At 32.7% G+C, this 17,462-nt stretch overlaps 1 protein-coding gene across 1 annotated transcript in view; it reads left to right on the top strand.

The window, feature by feature from the left end:
* The window catches only part of LOC126887327 (serine/threonine-protein kinase RIO3-like), a 28,626-nt gene extending 11,831 nt beyond the window's left edge, over nucleotides 1-16,795 (top strand). The window contains exons 3-5 of the mRNA XM_050654778.1: nucleotides 4,709-5,082; nucleotides 11,676-11,855; nucleotides 16,540-16,795. Of these exons, the coding sequence (XP_050510735.1) occupies nucleotides 4,709-5,082; nucleotides 11,676-11,855; nucleotides 16,540-16,734 (749 nt within the window). The 3' untranslated portion in view covers nucleotides 16,735-16,795. The remainder of the gene's footprint in view (nucleotides 1-4,708; nucleotides 5,083-11,675; nucleotides 11,856-16,539) is intronic.
* The last annotated feature ends 667 nt before the right edge of the window (nucleotides 16,796-17,462 follow it).

Genomic DNA, 17,462 nt, shown 5'->3' on the forward strand with positions numbered 1-17,462 from the left:
TAGAAAAATTCGTACTTTTACAAAATGGTTTTATTTTCAATAGTAAACCTTCGTTCCTTTCCTTCAAAAACAGTATAAAACTACAATTTTAACAAACTGGTATATATTATTACAATGACATACGATAAATGTCATTAGAATATAAATATTTTTGACTTATTCCACGACGATGAGCTTGCCAAATACCCAAGTAGGTGGAGGCCAATAAAATAAAGAAGGAGAAGAAGAATATACCTAAATATAAGGTTGTGTCTAGGTATACGTTACCGTGTAAGCAAATAAAAAAGTTAGAGTGTCAGTGATTTCTTATTTTTTATTTGTTTAGTGTTTGTTTTTAAATTAACTACGGAGTGTGGACAATTATTTAGTTCTTTTAATGAGTTTAAGAACATTTTAAAACAGTACGAAAAAGATAAGACACTATAAATTAATATATATTTTTTTTAGTTATAAATGAAATAGTATGTATTACCGTAAAAGATTAAAATAAAAAGAAGACCTAAAGCTTTCACAATAATAATTAACTTGTTCTGAAGCTATTATCCTTGTGGCATTTTTGTAATCAACTATTCTAAATGGGAACTAAGCCACAATTTAACCAAAAAATGATTTGATTGACGTTTCGACGTCTAAATTGGACGTCGTTGTCAAAATACAAAATATTATTAAATTCAACAAAAATGGTGTTGCTTAGTAAAAAATTTTTCTAATAATTTATTTAATCTGATTAATTTTTGAATTTGACAATGACATCCGATTTGGGCGTCGAAACGTTAATGAAATCATTTTTTTAGTTAAATTGTGGCTTATTTCCCATTTAGAATAGTTGATTATAATAACTAACTTACGTATAAAAATTATTTTAACAATATTTTTTACGTGTTATGTCAACTAAATACATATATTTATTTTGCTATCCTAAATATATACTTTAATATATACATTGATTTATTACAATTAAGTTTGAAACATTTGAATAGTTCTGCTTCCCTTCCTTTAACAAATATTTTTCTATCAAACACGCTAAACATATCAAAATAGCATGTACCAAAATATACAGTCACTGCGCACTCTAAATAATAACGTCACTGGCTTGATGAAGTTTAATTCGCGTGTACATACCTAACTTTTTTATTTGCGTACACGTTAGCGTGTACCTAGACACAGCGAAATATAACCATAATAATAACTAATGTAAAACTATGTGACGTCACGGGTCGTTTGAACTATTTTATACCGCTGAAGACTTTAAATACGTATTTCTAAGTTATTACGAGTTTTTGAAGCGTGAAATTTTGGAAATCTCATTTTTAAACAAAACTGAACATTATTATGTAATAAAAAAAAATTGTGCAAGTTCCCTATTCCATCCTACTTCATGGATTTTAATGAAATTTTGGGCCTAGCCTCTACTTATCTCCTAATTCAAAATCTACCCTATGCCGATGTGTGCTTTTATCTTATGGGTGGTTCCCACCCCTTCTTAGGGGTGGAACATTTTTTGGTTAAAATTCTATATATTTTTTAAAAACTCAATACTTTTTGAGATATTCGTGGTTGAAAATTGGCCATTTTCATTGAAACATAATACCTTTTTGAATGGTTTTTTGCGAATTATGCATCTAACTAAAAAAACTATATTCAACATTTTTGTAGGTTATAAAAAACAAAGAGACACTTGTCTTCATAAATCTTCTAGTTATAATACAAAAAGAGATCTGGTAGGTGAAAATAGTTTGTTTTTTGGTACATTCTCAAATTGGTGTATTCAACTTGAAATAACAGAGAAACGGTCGATTTTAGGTGTAAAATGCTACTAATACCTTTTGTAGTGCTTGAAAAGACCTTTAAAATGAGCTATATTAAAGGTCCATTACATTAAAACTAAGCGAAATATGCTGCAAACAAAGTTGATAACTAATGCATTTTAAGAAAAAATGAGTAAGTAATTTTAACCCCTATCCACCAAAATGTAGGTACATCGTTTTCCTTCCACAATACCTTTTATTATAGTGTTATTTCTATGTTTAAAAAGTTGTACGGGTTTAAAATGAATGGTTTTTGAAAAAAAAAAGATCAAATTATAGAGCGCATTTTTAAATTTTCTTAAAAATCTTCCTTTTTCTCCATGTAACTTGAAAATGATAAGATATACAGTAATGAAAAATAAAAAGGAAATTTTTATCTGAAAAAGCCCTAAATTTTTGTGTGGTATCTTTTTTTTCGTATCTGTTATCTTTTTCGAGTTACATGGAGGAAAAGGAGGATTTTTAAGAAAATTTAAAAATGCGCTCTATAATTTGATCTTATTTTTTTTTCAAAAACCATTTATTTCAATCCAGTTCAACTTTTTGAACATAGAAATGACACTATAATAAAAAGTATTGTAGAAGGAAAACGATATACAGTGGAACCCCGATAAGTCGGCCCCCGATAACCCGGACCGATTGTCATCAGACAAACATTTCAACAATAAAAATGTATGAATTATGTTAAAACATTTTGTCTGTAGCCGCTTCTGGAATGTCTTAAAAAAATCGAATTTCATTGATAAAATGCCCACTGATCTTCGCTTCAACCATAATATAATATTTGAGAAATAATTGGTATTGGTGTAATTTGAACTATACGATAGTAAAAATGACTCATGGCACACGGCGGCGGCGACAGAGCGACGTTTATTATCTCGGTCTATCTGAAACAACAGGCACCTGTTATTCCTTTATTTATTTTCATCTGTCTTAGCATTGTTTAACCCGCGAGTAGTCGCGCGGTGAGATAGAATCTCAATTTTTATCCTTTTTCGCGATAACTTGATGAAAAATTTTGCAATTTTGAAAAAATTTCGTAAGTGCTTCGAGGAAAGGTGAAGTAATGCGTAGGAAATTTTTTTTCTTCTTCTTCTTTTTGTGGAATTTATGGCTTTGGGGAGAGCCAATTAGCTTTAACCAGCGAGTAGTCGCGCCGTTAGATAGAATCTCACATTTCATCCTTTTTCGTAATACAGTAAAACCTGCCAGTAACGGCCACTAAAAATGAAAGTGCTATTGGCCGATATAGAAAGGTGGCCGCTATTGCAAATTTTTGTAGTCTACATATAATTGGTTTGGGAAATTTTTAAACTGGCCGTTAGGACAGGTGGCCGATGTTGGCAGGTGGCCGTTAACACAGGTTTTACTGTACAGTAAAATTTGTCAGTAACTGCCACTAAAAATGAAAGAACTATTGGCCGATATAGAAAGGTGGACGGTATTGCCAGTTTTTGTAGTCTACATATAATTGGTTTGGGAAATTTTTAAACCGGCCGTTAGGACAGGTGGCCGATGTTGGTAGGTGGCCGATGACACAGGTTTTTTTAATAAAATTGTTAGAAATATATATTTTCAATATAAAAAGTAGATAAAAATAGTACAAAATAAAAATTTGTTTTAAATTCGTATTTTGAGATAGAATCTCACACGCGACTATCGACGTTACAGAAGTGAGCGCGACTACTCCCGGGTTAAAAAAGACTAAAACACTATTTAAAAACTTATTTTTTAAAGAATGGTCTTTTATGTAATGAAAGAGCCACTGTTCTTAAATAACATAATATCGTTCCGATGGCAGACGAAATTGACACAACCGAAACTGACTGAGTGTTTTTACCTAGAAATGAACAATACTCTATCTATACTGTCTATATTATACTCTATACAACTTACAACTATAGGTAAGTTAGATGTGTACTTTGCATATATATTTCATGTTATTTCAATTATAACGGACTTTATCTATAAGTATACCGTATTTTATTAATTTTTACCATACTCTCTGGCTAACCCGGATTTTCGATAACCCGGATCGGCCGCGGTCCCAATTAATCCGAGTTATCGAGGTTCCACTGTATTTAAATTCTGATGGATGAGGGGTAATATGATATGGGCATAATAGGGTATAATATGATAATGATGGAAATATACTTCTCATTTCTTCTTAAAATATCTCGCTTAGTTTGAATGTAATCGATATTTAGTATTGCTCAGGTCTTTTCAAGCACTACAAAAGTTATTAGTATCATTATACACCTAAAATCGACAGTTTCTCTTTTATTTCAAGTTGAATACACCGATTTGAGCATGCAGCAAAAAACAAACTCTTCGTACCTACCATATCCCTCTTTGTATTTTAACTAAAAGATTTATGAAGGAACGAATCTCTTTCAGTGTTTGTAACCTACAGAAATATTTTACATAGTTTTTTTGTTAGATGCATAGTTTTTAAGGTATTCGCAAAAATCCGTCCGAGAAGATGTCATTTTCAATGAAAATGGCCAATTTTTAACCACGAATAACTCAAAAAGTATTGAGTTTTCAAAAAATAATTATATAACAGTTTTTGCTTAAAATTATGTTCTCTAACCTCTTCCCTGACTATTTTAACCACAATCACAATTGGACTAATAACATTCTGGCACATGTATTATATTTTTGCAAAATTTTGGAAAGTGTTTAATTCGTAGAACAAATCTATTTGTTTTGAAAAACAATTTCAGTTCTTTACAAATAGTTTCTCAATACTTTTGATGTAAAGTAATTAGGGAACCAGGAATTGAACAATTTAGAATTGAGTTTCCTATGGCCCGTTTGACGGTTCACCCCTCTGTATAAAGTGTAGATAGTGTGAGCTCGTGATGAAACACCCTGTATCTAAATATTATTATTTTTAGGTAGAGAAGCATTAATCCTTCACGCCAATCCACACTCCTCATTTTCTTCTAATCGCAACTTCTCCAAAGAATTTACTATAAAAATCTTTAAGACAGACCTAACTAACTTCGTAGGATTGGATCAATTTGAGGAAGATGATCACAGATTTATGAACAGAAAAGGAAAGCATGCTTCTAGATCAACTGTTAATATTTCTGCCGAGAGGGAGATGATCCACCTGATTCAAATGCAGAAGGCTGGAATACCGTGCCCAAAGGTAGTAACACTTAGGAAAAATGTATTGGTGATGGAGTTCATTGGGGAAAACCAAATACCTGCACCTACGTTGAAGGATATAATGGCAGATGTTCATTGCACAAATGCTTATGAGCAGGTAATATACAGAGTGAGTTTTTTGTAAGGAACGCCTCAATTATCTCAGAAACGGTTTGCACGATTTTTATAGCTTTTAGTGAGTAAGGGTCTTGTGGTGCGGCCGCTATTATGGGGGGTATTAACATTGTCAGATCTTCCGTTTTTTTTTAAATCTAATGAACTTTCTTATTTCAAATGGAACATTCTGTATATTTTTTGCATTTTAAAGTCCTTAAGAGGATGGGTACGTATTTTCGGCTGCAATGCTATTCAAATGGGGATTCATTTTTTTCGAATCCTGAGAAAACTAATAAGTATTTTTGAACAATTTAAACGCAGAATGAAAGATTACGTTATTGGCGAGGGCCGAAAGTCCCTGAGAACTTCTATAATGTTTATTTTAATAAGTTACAGGGGTGAAAAACTAAGACAAAATTTAGTGTGATATTTAATTTAAAATATCTCATTCAAAATAAACTTTTTATTTATTCTAAGGGACTTTCGGCCCTCGGTAATAATATAGTCTTTCATTCTGCGTTTAAATTTTTCAAAAATATTTATTGGTTTTTTCAGGATTCGAAAAAAATTAACACAATGTCCGTGGTAATATTTCCAAATCTATCTTTGTCATACAACGTACTCAGTCGAATAGAATATTGTCAGCATACTGTCAGTCAGACAGTGACAATCAGTGACAATTTTAAATATTTGACATGGCATCGGGAATATTTTGAGTTGTTGATTAAATAATATTGATATGTTGTTCTGAAGCTATTTCCTATAATATTGATATATTATAGTGTATTTGATAAATAATTGATTTAAAACGTGAACTTAATAAAAAGTTATTTATTGTGTATTATTTGCGGAAGATCCAAGCAGAGAATACATCAGGATAATATATTCTGTGATCCAAGTATTTTGTTAAGGATGTTCAAAATTGTAAGCGTTCCATAGTAACAATTTATTATTAAAAAATCACTTTAACACTTTTCCTCTTTTGTCGATTGAGTATTAGTTTTGTTGTACATATAAATTATTACAATCACTAAATACATAGTTAGTGACAAAATTATCACATTTATTAACTGAATTAATAGTTTGCAATTATAAAAATAACAGTTATCAGAGAACATTCAAAAGCCATCTCTTTAAATTAATGATGACATTTTCAAATAGAATGACATTCTAGTAATGTTTACATATCCATACCAGTGTGAATTTTACTACACATAATTTGCCGTGTAAAGACAGAAAAAGTAGGGATACCCGTAAAATATTTGCGAATTATGTACCGGTGGCCTTAAGAAATCTGGTTATTTTTCATGTAATGTTCCCTATGCCATAATTTCGGAGTTATTGCTACATTTATTTAAACAATTTTTTTAGACTAATTATAAGAATCAGTTTTTTCGGCAAAAGCAGACCTTATTTTAGGTTTTTTGGAACATTGAACAAAAAAGTTCTTATGTAATTGTTCTCTAAAGTTGATCTTTTTCGAGTTATAAACAATTTGAAACTAGTAAAAATATTATTTTTGAAATTACGAAGTGTCTAAATTTAAGTTCAAACCTTATTCTATTAAATATATAGGAATTACAAGGCAGGTTACGAGCATCTAGTTTATTAAATCTGGCGTAAGTATACTTTTGCTAAGTTAGCATCATCAGGAGCATTTCGTCAAATTAGGAAGATATCCCAGCAACGTGCAACATTGGCAAGAAATTTTAAGAATTTTGAAGCTGATACATACATATATAACACACACTGGACAAAGGACAAACAGATCAAAATTAATTAAATAAAAATTATGCTACATCTTAGCAAGTCAAAATGAAAGAACAGTGGAAGTATGAAAGTACTGTTCTTTCATTTTGACTTGCTAAGATGTAGCATAATTTTTATTTAATTAATTTTGATCTGATTTTGCTGCCAGACTTTCACCATGTAATCAAGTCATACCACAGCTCAGATGTTACCTGGGGCCAGGGCCGGCGATAACGGGCCTGCAAGGGATGCATTGCAGGCGGGCGCCCCTGTTTGGGGGGCGCCAGAATGAGCTTTTTTTCTGCTGGTATTATGTAAAATACTAAAATAAAAAAATAATTTTTTTTTAAATGTGGTTTAAATTCGTCATAATACCCTAATCTGTGTTTGTCAATTTTGCATTTCAATAATATACAAAAATATGCAATGTCGCATAGAATTCTTACCATGTAGTAATATTATTGGTCAAAGATATCATATTTCAACCAAACAACTTTGCTCTTAATGAGAATGCTTTGTTTATGTTCTTCAAATTTCTTGCAAGTTGTTAGTTTTGTATCAGCAGTTATGAGAGGAAATGAATAATTTCTAGTAAAATAAACAATATTGTGATACTGTTTTCTTGACGCCCGCGCCTGTCTAATTTAAGTATTTTGTAAATACCTATTAATAGGTATCAAGTTAAGTATTAATCCCATAAAAACATAATATTTAAAATAAACATTTTAAATTTAGTTTAGAACTCTTATTTCGATTATAATACAGAATAGTTTGTAAGTTGTACTCTGCAGTTAAAGAATCTAGCATTCAATTAATATAAAATTATATTTTTGTTAAGCACTCAGTACTATTTATTAATCTACGGTTAAGTTATTATTTTTATTTAGTTAAATAAAAATGGATTAAAAGATATCTGGGACACAAATCGAAAAAGAAAAAATGACACAAAAAGATAATCTTAGTTCTGAAAGTGAAGTTGTTTTGTCAGATGATGGGTCCAATAAAACTGTAACCGAACTTTATTTACCAGGGACATTTGCGGATAGCGGGACACCGACTTAAGTCACTGCCCGGAACACACATTTTTAGGGCACAAGTCCAAAATCAAGTCATTAATATTAATAGGGAGAAAAGCTCTTCTAGCTACCCCTAAAATCAGGTGGTTTAACCACATAAAGTAATACAGAGGATGTTCCATTACCCAGGGCATCTAAGGTAACGTTCAGTACAAAGCCTAATTATTCGTTATGTACTGCGATGGGAAGGGGTGGTGGTAAATACAGCTTGAGGGTCAGATAGATACGGGGTCAGGTTACGCAGTGTAACCGGTTTGATCTTCGGACATGAGGGTCTCACTGTTCCATTTGAACACACATAATGTTCCCGTTCTCAAGGCTGGGGTTGTACGAGTATCTGTGTGGGGGGGCGCCTGTGCTAGTTTTGCAGGCGGGTACCTTATACCCTAGCGCCGGCACTGCCTGGGGCATAATATTAATAGTTATTTATGATATAAGTGTTAAAAGTACACGTTTAAGGCACGCATGTGAAAGTTTGCAGAATGAGCGAAAGCGAGTTCTGCAATTCACGAGAGTGCCTTAAAAATGTACTTTTTAACACGCATATCATACAATATTTTTTCTACAAACGTAATTACAGGAAAATATCTACAAAAATTTTTACTTGAACTTGACTGACATTTCAATTTTATTTTTTTTTGACATTACATCAAAATTGCATACACGGTCAATACAAACTGCAGTAAATTTTTTTTAAAGCACTAGTGCCTTAAAGTAGCATTTTTAACGCTCGTATGGAGTGCTAAAAATTGCATTTTTAACACGGTTGTAGAAAAAATATTTTAAACATCCATGCTTTAGTTGGCATTTTCGACCGATGTTTCCTTAACGGACCACTTATACAGGGCTTTGACCCACATATTTTTGTTAAACTATATCTTGGTGGTTAGCATGTAAACTTCACGTAAGCACTGTGATGACTGATAAACCAGTCAAACACTAGTTATGTTATTGTGATGTAGAGATTTTAAATATATACCTTTTATAAGGGATTTACCGTTTTTTGTATTACATGGTATACAGCCAACTACAGGAAAACTTTTTCCTTGTGGATTTTTAATTTTGATCTGTTATCCTTTGTCCAGTTATATGTATTTATCAGCTTCAAAATTCTTAAAATTTCTTGCCAATGTTGCACTTTGCTGGGATATCTTCCTAATTTGACGAAATGTCCCTGATGATGCTAACAGCGAAAGTATACTTGGGCCAGATTTAATAAACTAGATGCTCGAAACCTGCCTTTAATTCCTATAGATTCCATATATTCGAGCATTCAACCTATTTTTATGTTATTCTATTAGTTCCTGATAAGTATTTTGGGCTTGTTTAATTTTAAACCTTTAATTTTTGAACCTTGAAAATCGTAATTTTTTTTATGTTTAAATTGTTCATAACTTGAAATGGATCAACTTTAGAAAAAAATTAAAAACTACTTCTTTGTTCCAATCGGTCTAAAAACCCTAAAACATTGATTTTTATCATTTGCTTTAAAAAAGTTGTTTAAATATATGACATGTTATTATAATATATTACTAGGTATATTATATAGCAATAATTTCGAAATTATGGCATTTAGGTATAGGGAACATTACATGATAAATAATCAGTATTTCTTAAGGACTTCAAAACACAAAAAATCTACAGGGTGTTCCATTTGAAGTTAGTTAGAAAGTTCAATAGATTTCCAAATAAATGGAAAATCTGACAACATTGTAAATACCACCATAATATCGGCCGCATCACAAGACCCTTAATTAGCCATCCCAAGCCGTTTCCGAGATAATTGAGGCATTCCATACGAAAAACTCACTACGTATTTGTACCCATTTGCAAATCTATACATACAGGGTGATTGATTAGTAGGGTAAAGCTCAATAGCTCCGCTATAGTAATAGATAGCAATAAAAGTTAATAACAAAAATTTTAGCCACCTTTGAGCTTCACATTAAAAAATTAGTTAGAATGTTACAGGGTGTTCGATAACACAGTGGCAGACCAAACTTACGTTATTTTAAATGGAACACCCTATATTTTATTTTAAATTCGAAATCCTGTTAACTTCTCCATCACAAAAATATAAAGGTTTGTTATGTTATACAGGGTATTTACAAAGTTATAACCAATTTTATATGAAAATCGTAACAAGTTCAACTCACTGTATAAATAAAAATAAGCAAAACAACAATGGTTTATTAATGCCATATTTTTTAACGTATTGTCAAAATTTTCAAGAATGGTCGATATTGCTAATTTTCTTTATATCAAATACAGGGTGAGTCAAAACGCAAGTACATTATTTTCTCAGTAATTTTAAATGGAACACACTGTATTTTATATCACTATTGAAAAGTACCATTACCGTACTTTAATTTTTAGATAACATTCCCTATGTCTAAATTTATTAGTTTTCGAGATATTTCCATTTTTTAATGGAACAGTAGCGTGGCCACCCAAATCACCAGAATTTAATAAACTGGACTGATTTTTTTGGGGTTACGTTAATGATGAAGTTTATAAAATACCTCCAACAACAAGGGATGAGATGAAAAATAGAATACAAAGTGTATGTCGATGTGTTAATTTACAAATGCTCCATAGAGTAAATAGCTCATTCAATGATCGTTTTTAGGCGTACATAAATGTGTTAGGAGATAATTTTGAACACCTTATGTTTAAATATTAAAAATATTTTATTAAAAGTAGCTTCTAATTTTTTCAAACATGTTTTTTGCAAAATGTATTACTGATAAAGTATGTTTCGTTCTTTATTTGTTACATTGTTACATTTACATACAAAAGTAGTGTTTAATTGTCTTCACAAAATATTGTATTTTGTGTTTGTGTGTTTTTTTGTAAAATTTATAACTAATTTTCTTTGTTTATTTGTTGCATTTACATAAAAAGATAGTTTTTAATTGTTTCAAAAATGTTGCAGGTAGTGGTTGTGTTTTTGTTTGTAAAATGTATTACTAATAAATTATTGTTATTTCTTTATTTGCTACAATATTACATTGATTACCAAATTGATAATCGGTAATCTTCAATTGTCAATTCAGTCATGGCTTACTTAAAATTTAGATAAATTTAAACACCTAAAATAATTTGCTCTGAAAAATGAAAATATCTCGAAAACTAATAAATTTGGGCATAGGGAATGTTATATAAAAATTAAAGTACGTTAATGTTACTTTTCAATAATGATATAAAATATAGGGTGTTCCATTTAACATTACTGAGAAAATAATGTACTTGCGTTTTGACTCACTCTGTATTTGATATAAAGAAATTTAGCAATATCAATAATTCTTAAAAATTTTGACAATAAATAAAAAATATGGCATTAATAAACCATTGCTGTTGTGCTTATTTTTATTTATACAGGAAGTTGAACTTGTTACGATTTTCATACAAAATTGGTTATAACTTTGTAAATACCCTGTATAACATTACAAACCTTTATATTTTTGTGATAAAGAAGTTAACAGGATTTCGAATATAAAATAAAATATAGGGTGTTTCATTTAAAAAACATAAGTTAGGTCTGCCACTGTGTTATCGAACACACTGTAACATTCTAACTAATTTTGTAATGTGAAGCTCAAAGGTGGCTAAAATTTTTGTTATTAACTTTTATTGCTATCTATTACTATAGCGGAGCTATTGAGCTTTACCCTGTATATTCATTGCAACCCATATTGGTAGCCCAGAAATATGTACCCATATTTCTTTATTTGCAATGTGTTATGTACTTCACACTTTTTTCCTTTAGGTTATTGAATATATGAGGATACTCTATACCAAGGCAGATTTGGTACATGCAGATCTAACGGAAGATAATATTTTGTGGCACCACGATAAATGCTATTTCATTGATGTCAGTGAAGCAGTAGAGCCTAGCCATGAACAAGCATTCTTCTATCTATACAAGGATTGTACTAATATGACAACGGTAAGTGATGGTATTTTTTACAAATATCTTCGACTTATTGCCAACACAAGATAACTACAGTTTTTAAACTTTTGAAAAATCTACGTTTTAAATTTCTTCTTCTTACTTCTTGAATGAAGGCTTTAAAGCCTGTTTCTTCTTCAATATTAGCCTCCTAAATTGTTTAAATTATCGCACCATCTTTTTCTTGGTCTGCCAATACATACTTCTTTGTCTTATTTGGTGTCACCAGTCATTTGGTGACATCTCGTGCTATTCGTACTATCCTATCCTCTGCCATTCTATTAATGTGTTCGTTCCTCTTGTTTTCGTTTTGTCACCCATCCATTTGTGTCTTCTACATTGCATGATCTTCTTATGTTTTCGCTTCTGTCCCTATCCAACAGACTTTTCCGTGATATTCGTCGAAGTATTTTCATCTCTGTCGTTTCTAGTAGTCGTCTCGTTTTAGATGTGTCAGATCTTGTCTCCACCGTGTATGTCAATATAGGTCTTATTGCTGCTTTATAGATGCTTGTTTTTGTGTCTTTTAAGGTTTGTTGTCGTACTTCTTCTTCAACATCTCCGTAACTAGTTATATCTATTCCCACATACTATCCTATCCTCTGCCATTCTACTAATGTGTTCGTTCCCCTTGTTTTCGTTTTGTCATTTGTACAGGATTATCAGCATCCAAAATAAGAGCAACACATTTTCATTTAATTTTTAAATGTCTTACAAAATAAACATGACGTTTGTTGTTAAATAATGAGGTGACACCGATTGCTCAACACAAGTGCACCTAGTTTTCAATAACGCTGTGTCAGCTATTCAATATTATTCTTAATTCATGGCCAGCCCGTGTCAGCATTAAAAACATCAACACTTTTCTAGTTTATTTACAGTTACAGCAAAGCATCGCGGATCATTCTATTATTATTCTTTTATCGATCATCATTCGTGATTCAGATATTTATATTAGATAGTTATACCTCAAGCCCACCAACTCGTTACAGATATTTAGAAGTGATCAATAAATATAGTATGAATAAATAGTGTTTTACCAAATCAACCCTCTCCTCAGGGTAACTACCCCGTAACATATGGAGTTCTATTATAACCCATCCATTTATGTCTTCTACATTGCATGCTCTTCTTATATTTTCGCTTCTCTCTCTATCCAACAGACTTTTCCCTGATATTCGTCGAAGTATTTTCATCTCTGTCGTTTCTAGTAGTCGTCTAGTTTTAGATGTGTCAGGTCTTGTCTCCACCGTGTATGTCAATATAGGTCTTATTGCTGCTTTATAGATGCTTGCTTTTGTGCCTTGTCTTAGGTGTTTGTTCTTCCAGATTGTGTCATTGAGAGATCCTTCAGCTTTACTTGCTTTTAAGCTTTGTTGTCGTACTTCTTCTTCAACATCTCCGTAACTAGTTATATCTATTCCCAGATATCTAAACCTTGCTTCCTGCTTTATTATTTTCCCATCAATTTTACATCGTAGTGGATATTTAGATGTCATACATTTGGTTTCTTCTGCTGATATTATCGTATTGTATTTCTTGGCTGTTGTATTGAAGATGTGTGTTAATCTTTGGAGATCGTCTTCTGTCTCCGCGATTAATACGGCGTCGTCTGCATAACATAATTATTTGGATTTCTTTATTCCCCATTCTGCAACCATGACCTTTACGTACTACTTCTATTATTTCGTCCATTCTTATATTATAGAGCAGTACGTTTAAGGAGTCACCTTGTCTGACTCCGCTTTGTACTGGTATAAACTGTGTTATTTTCCATTTATCTTTGCCTGTATTCGATTATGAAAGTAGATGTTTTCGATGGTTTGTATAATATTGTAATAAAACGAGCGATTCGTATTTGTATACGACTTTATTTATTTTATACAAATTTACTTAAGTCTCTCTTATCACTAAACTCTCCTAACGCCTCGATTCGCTTAAATATAAAATAACGTCATTCCGAGAATTCTAGACTTCGCCACCTCTACTTATTGTGTGACCTTCCATATACCGCACGTCTTTCTCCACCGATTCCACGTATATCGTGCTCTCGCCAGAATGTTCTCGAGATGGAACCGTTTGGAGCTGTTACTTGCGGTCGGTGATTCACTCTTTTGTTACGTAAGACGTCTTCGGCTTGGATGAAATCGAAAGCCTTTGTCAGGTCTATAAAACATAGATATGCTGGTTTATTGTACTCGATGGCCTTTTCTGTGTCATATGCTGGTTTATTGTACTCAATGGCCTTTTCTGTGATTTGTCTTAGTACAATACGGCGTCTACGCAGTTTCTTCCGGATCTGAATCCTTGTTATTCATCTGATAAAGTTGTTAGTTTATTGATTTTGTTGGTTAGGACTTTTGTGGTTAGCTTAAGTGCAGTGTTTAGTAGATCTGTTTTAAATTTAAATTTGAGAAAACAATTGCGAATAAACCCAGCATACGGCATCACATGATCTTGTAGGATCTCCGTTATCTATCTTAGTGCTGTGCGACTCTCAAAAGCAAGACGAGATTCGTGAGTACCTCAACACAGTAGCGTAACTAGTCTGACTGCGCCCCAATGCAAGTATTCTTCGTGCACCCCTATTCGTAGACTCATTTTCCAGAAAATCAGTTTTTTGCGCCCCCTAAGGCCTGCGCCCCAATGCACCGCATTGGTTGCATTGGCGTTAGTTACGCCACTGCCTCAACACCATCAAATGCAGCCCGGTGTGACCGAGTGCAGGCAGTATAACGTTCTGTAGACATTATAGAAAATGAGTAAGTAGGTCCTCAAAAGAATGAAGAAGAAGAGTTACTGACCACCATCAAATCTCGAAAGTTACAATACTTTGGACACATTATGTAAAATGAATCCAGATATGCTCCATACAAACCGTTCTGCAAAGAAAAATCTTTGGAAGGCATGGTCCATGAAGAAGAAGAACATCCTGGTTGAAGAACCTGGGTTGAGTCGAGGGCGTCCACATGGTGTTCTTCCAGTTGGGGGTTCTTCCCATACCAGCATTAATATTTTTTTGTCAGAATGTCTTCTGAGATGCCCTGCCCATTGGAGTTTCGTAGACTTTCATCAAGCACAGGTCCAAAGATCTTCCTTAGGATTTTTCTTTCTCTAGCCATGTAGTTGCTCTTCGTTTGTCTTGTTATCGTCCACGTTTCGCTACCATACATCTTCTTCTTCTTTAGGTGCCGTGTCTGTATTCAGACGTTGGCCGTCATCATGTTTACAATTTCCTGAAACCTCTCTCTATCGGATGCTGCGCGAAATAATTCTTCTACTGTGCAGCCACACCACTGTCTAATATTACGCAGCCATGAAAGTTTCTTTCGACCAATCCATCTCTTTCCCTCCACTTTTCCTTGTATTATAAGGCGAAGCAGATGGTATTTAGGTCCTCGGATTATATGGCCGAAGTATTCTGTTTTTCTCCTCTTTATGATGCTTATGAACAGACGTTCTGAATTCATCATTTGAAGAACATCTTCATTGGAAGTGTGCTCTAAGATTCGTCGATAACACCACAATTCGAATGCTTCTATTTTATTTAGCATTGTGGTTTTTAACGTCCATGTCTCACAACCATACAATAGGATAGACCACACATAACATTTCAGGACCTTCTTTCAAATTTTCATCGACAGGTTTCTGTTACATAAAACTGGTTTCCAGGTCATAAAAGCCTTCCGTGATATTTCGATCCTAGTTATTATCTCTTCATCAGAGTCACAATTTACATTTAACCAGCTGCCAAGGTACTTGAAATAATTCACCCGTTCTAACTCCTCTCCATCAAGAGAAAGCTGACCTTGATCTATATTAATCTTTCCAACTACCATCCACTTTGTTTTTGAAATGTTGATTTTAAGGCCTCTCCGATAACTTGCTTCACTGACTAGTAGTGTCTGAAGATCTTGTAAATTTTCAGCAAGAATGGCTGTATCGTCAGCGTACCTAAAATTGTTGATCACTTTTCCGCCTAGCCTTACTCCCTCTTGTCTGTCATCCAAAGCCCACCTAAATATTTCTTCAGAGTACAGATTAAAAAGGGTGGGTGATAAAACACAACCTTGTCGTACTCTACGTTCTATCGGTAGTTTTTCAGTACGAATGTCTCCAATTTGGATAGAGGCTACTTGATTGTAATATAAGTATTTCAGCAGTCTTGTATCGTTGTGGTCAAGTCCTGCTGCCTGCAGGTAATCGAAAAGTGTATCATGTTGTACTCGATCGAATGCCTTCTCGAAGTCGATGAGACAAACATAAACGTTCTTTCGGAATTTATAACTTGTTTGTAAGAGAACGCGCATACAAAATAGTGCTTCTCTAGTTCCTAGATAGTGCTTCTCTAGTTCCTACCATACATCACTACGGGTCATATGACTGTTTTATATAATTGTACTATCTGATGCCAGATATCTTGCAACGCGGATAGTATATTCGTACGTCTTGCTAGTTGTTTCGATTGTATCAGGTTAGTATATGTATACTTCGTCCAATTTACTTACCGTTGCACGTCATCGGCTTCATAGCTTGTGACATGATACCAACACGAAATATTTAGGCCGCCTAAATATTTCGTGTTGGTATCATGTCACAAGCTATGAAGCGTATGACGTGCAACGGTAAGTAAATTGGACGAAGTATATTTGTATAATATAATGTATTTTCTTGTTTTTAGTTGTTTTCAAAAAGAGGTGTACCAAATGTTTTTACCACAGATGAGCTGTTTAGGTATATAACAGGTTTTGATTTTGGTGATAGGATTGCACAGGCTAATATAAGGGCATCTTTTAAACTCAGACCACAGATACATCATAGGCCCAGTGTAGAACTTGACTACAGTTCAGTTAGCAATAGAAGGAAGCCAAACTAGTGCAGATTCCTGAAAAAAAAAACGCATAACCTGCCTGAAATAAATATGGATATGTGATGTACCTGAAGATATATTTTCTGTTGGAACAATTTTTGTTATAGCTTTATTAAAAAGAGCAATGAAAACAACAAAAGGTAACAAAGTATTAAAAAAGTATGTTAGGAGACAATGCTCAACTTCTGAAGCGTTAAGAAGGAATGTCTCTATTTTTATTGCTTATTTATGAAAGTGCTATATTCGTTATTTCTAATAACAACACTTGTATTGTACTGCATTTAAGAAGATATTTTATGAAATTTATTTTGAATTGTTTTATTTTTAAATAAAACATAAAAATATAATAAGGTATTTTTTATTTCCAATGAATATTATGAACTTGAGACATATTTAGATAGAAAGGAAAAAGAGTAGCATTTAGATAAGATTGATGGGTTTTCAAATAATCCTAAACATAAAATATGTGGAGAAACCTTAAGCTTGTCACGCACGGGAAGCTATACTATAAAATTTTGATGAAAATTTGAAGAAAAATCTTCTGCGTAAAAGGTATATAAAAAAACCAAAAACAGCTACAAAAACAATACAGAACGTTTTCGCTCTAAAGAGAGCATCATCAGTGTTCTTGCAAGCTCTACATGCTAAGCCACCAAAAATACATCGGTTAAAACCGTTTAAATGTCTTACATTAGAGTATTAAATGTTATATTCAGATGATGGATGAAATTGCT

This window comes from Diabrotica virgifera, chromosome 6, assembly GCF_917563875.1.
Source record: "Diabrotica virgifera virgifera chromosome 6, PGI_DIABVI_V3a".
Classification (NCBI taxonomy): Eukaryota; Metazoa; Arthropoda; class Insecta; order Coleoptera; family Chrysomelidae; genus Diabrotica; species Diabrotica virgifera.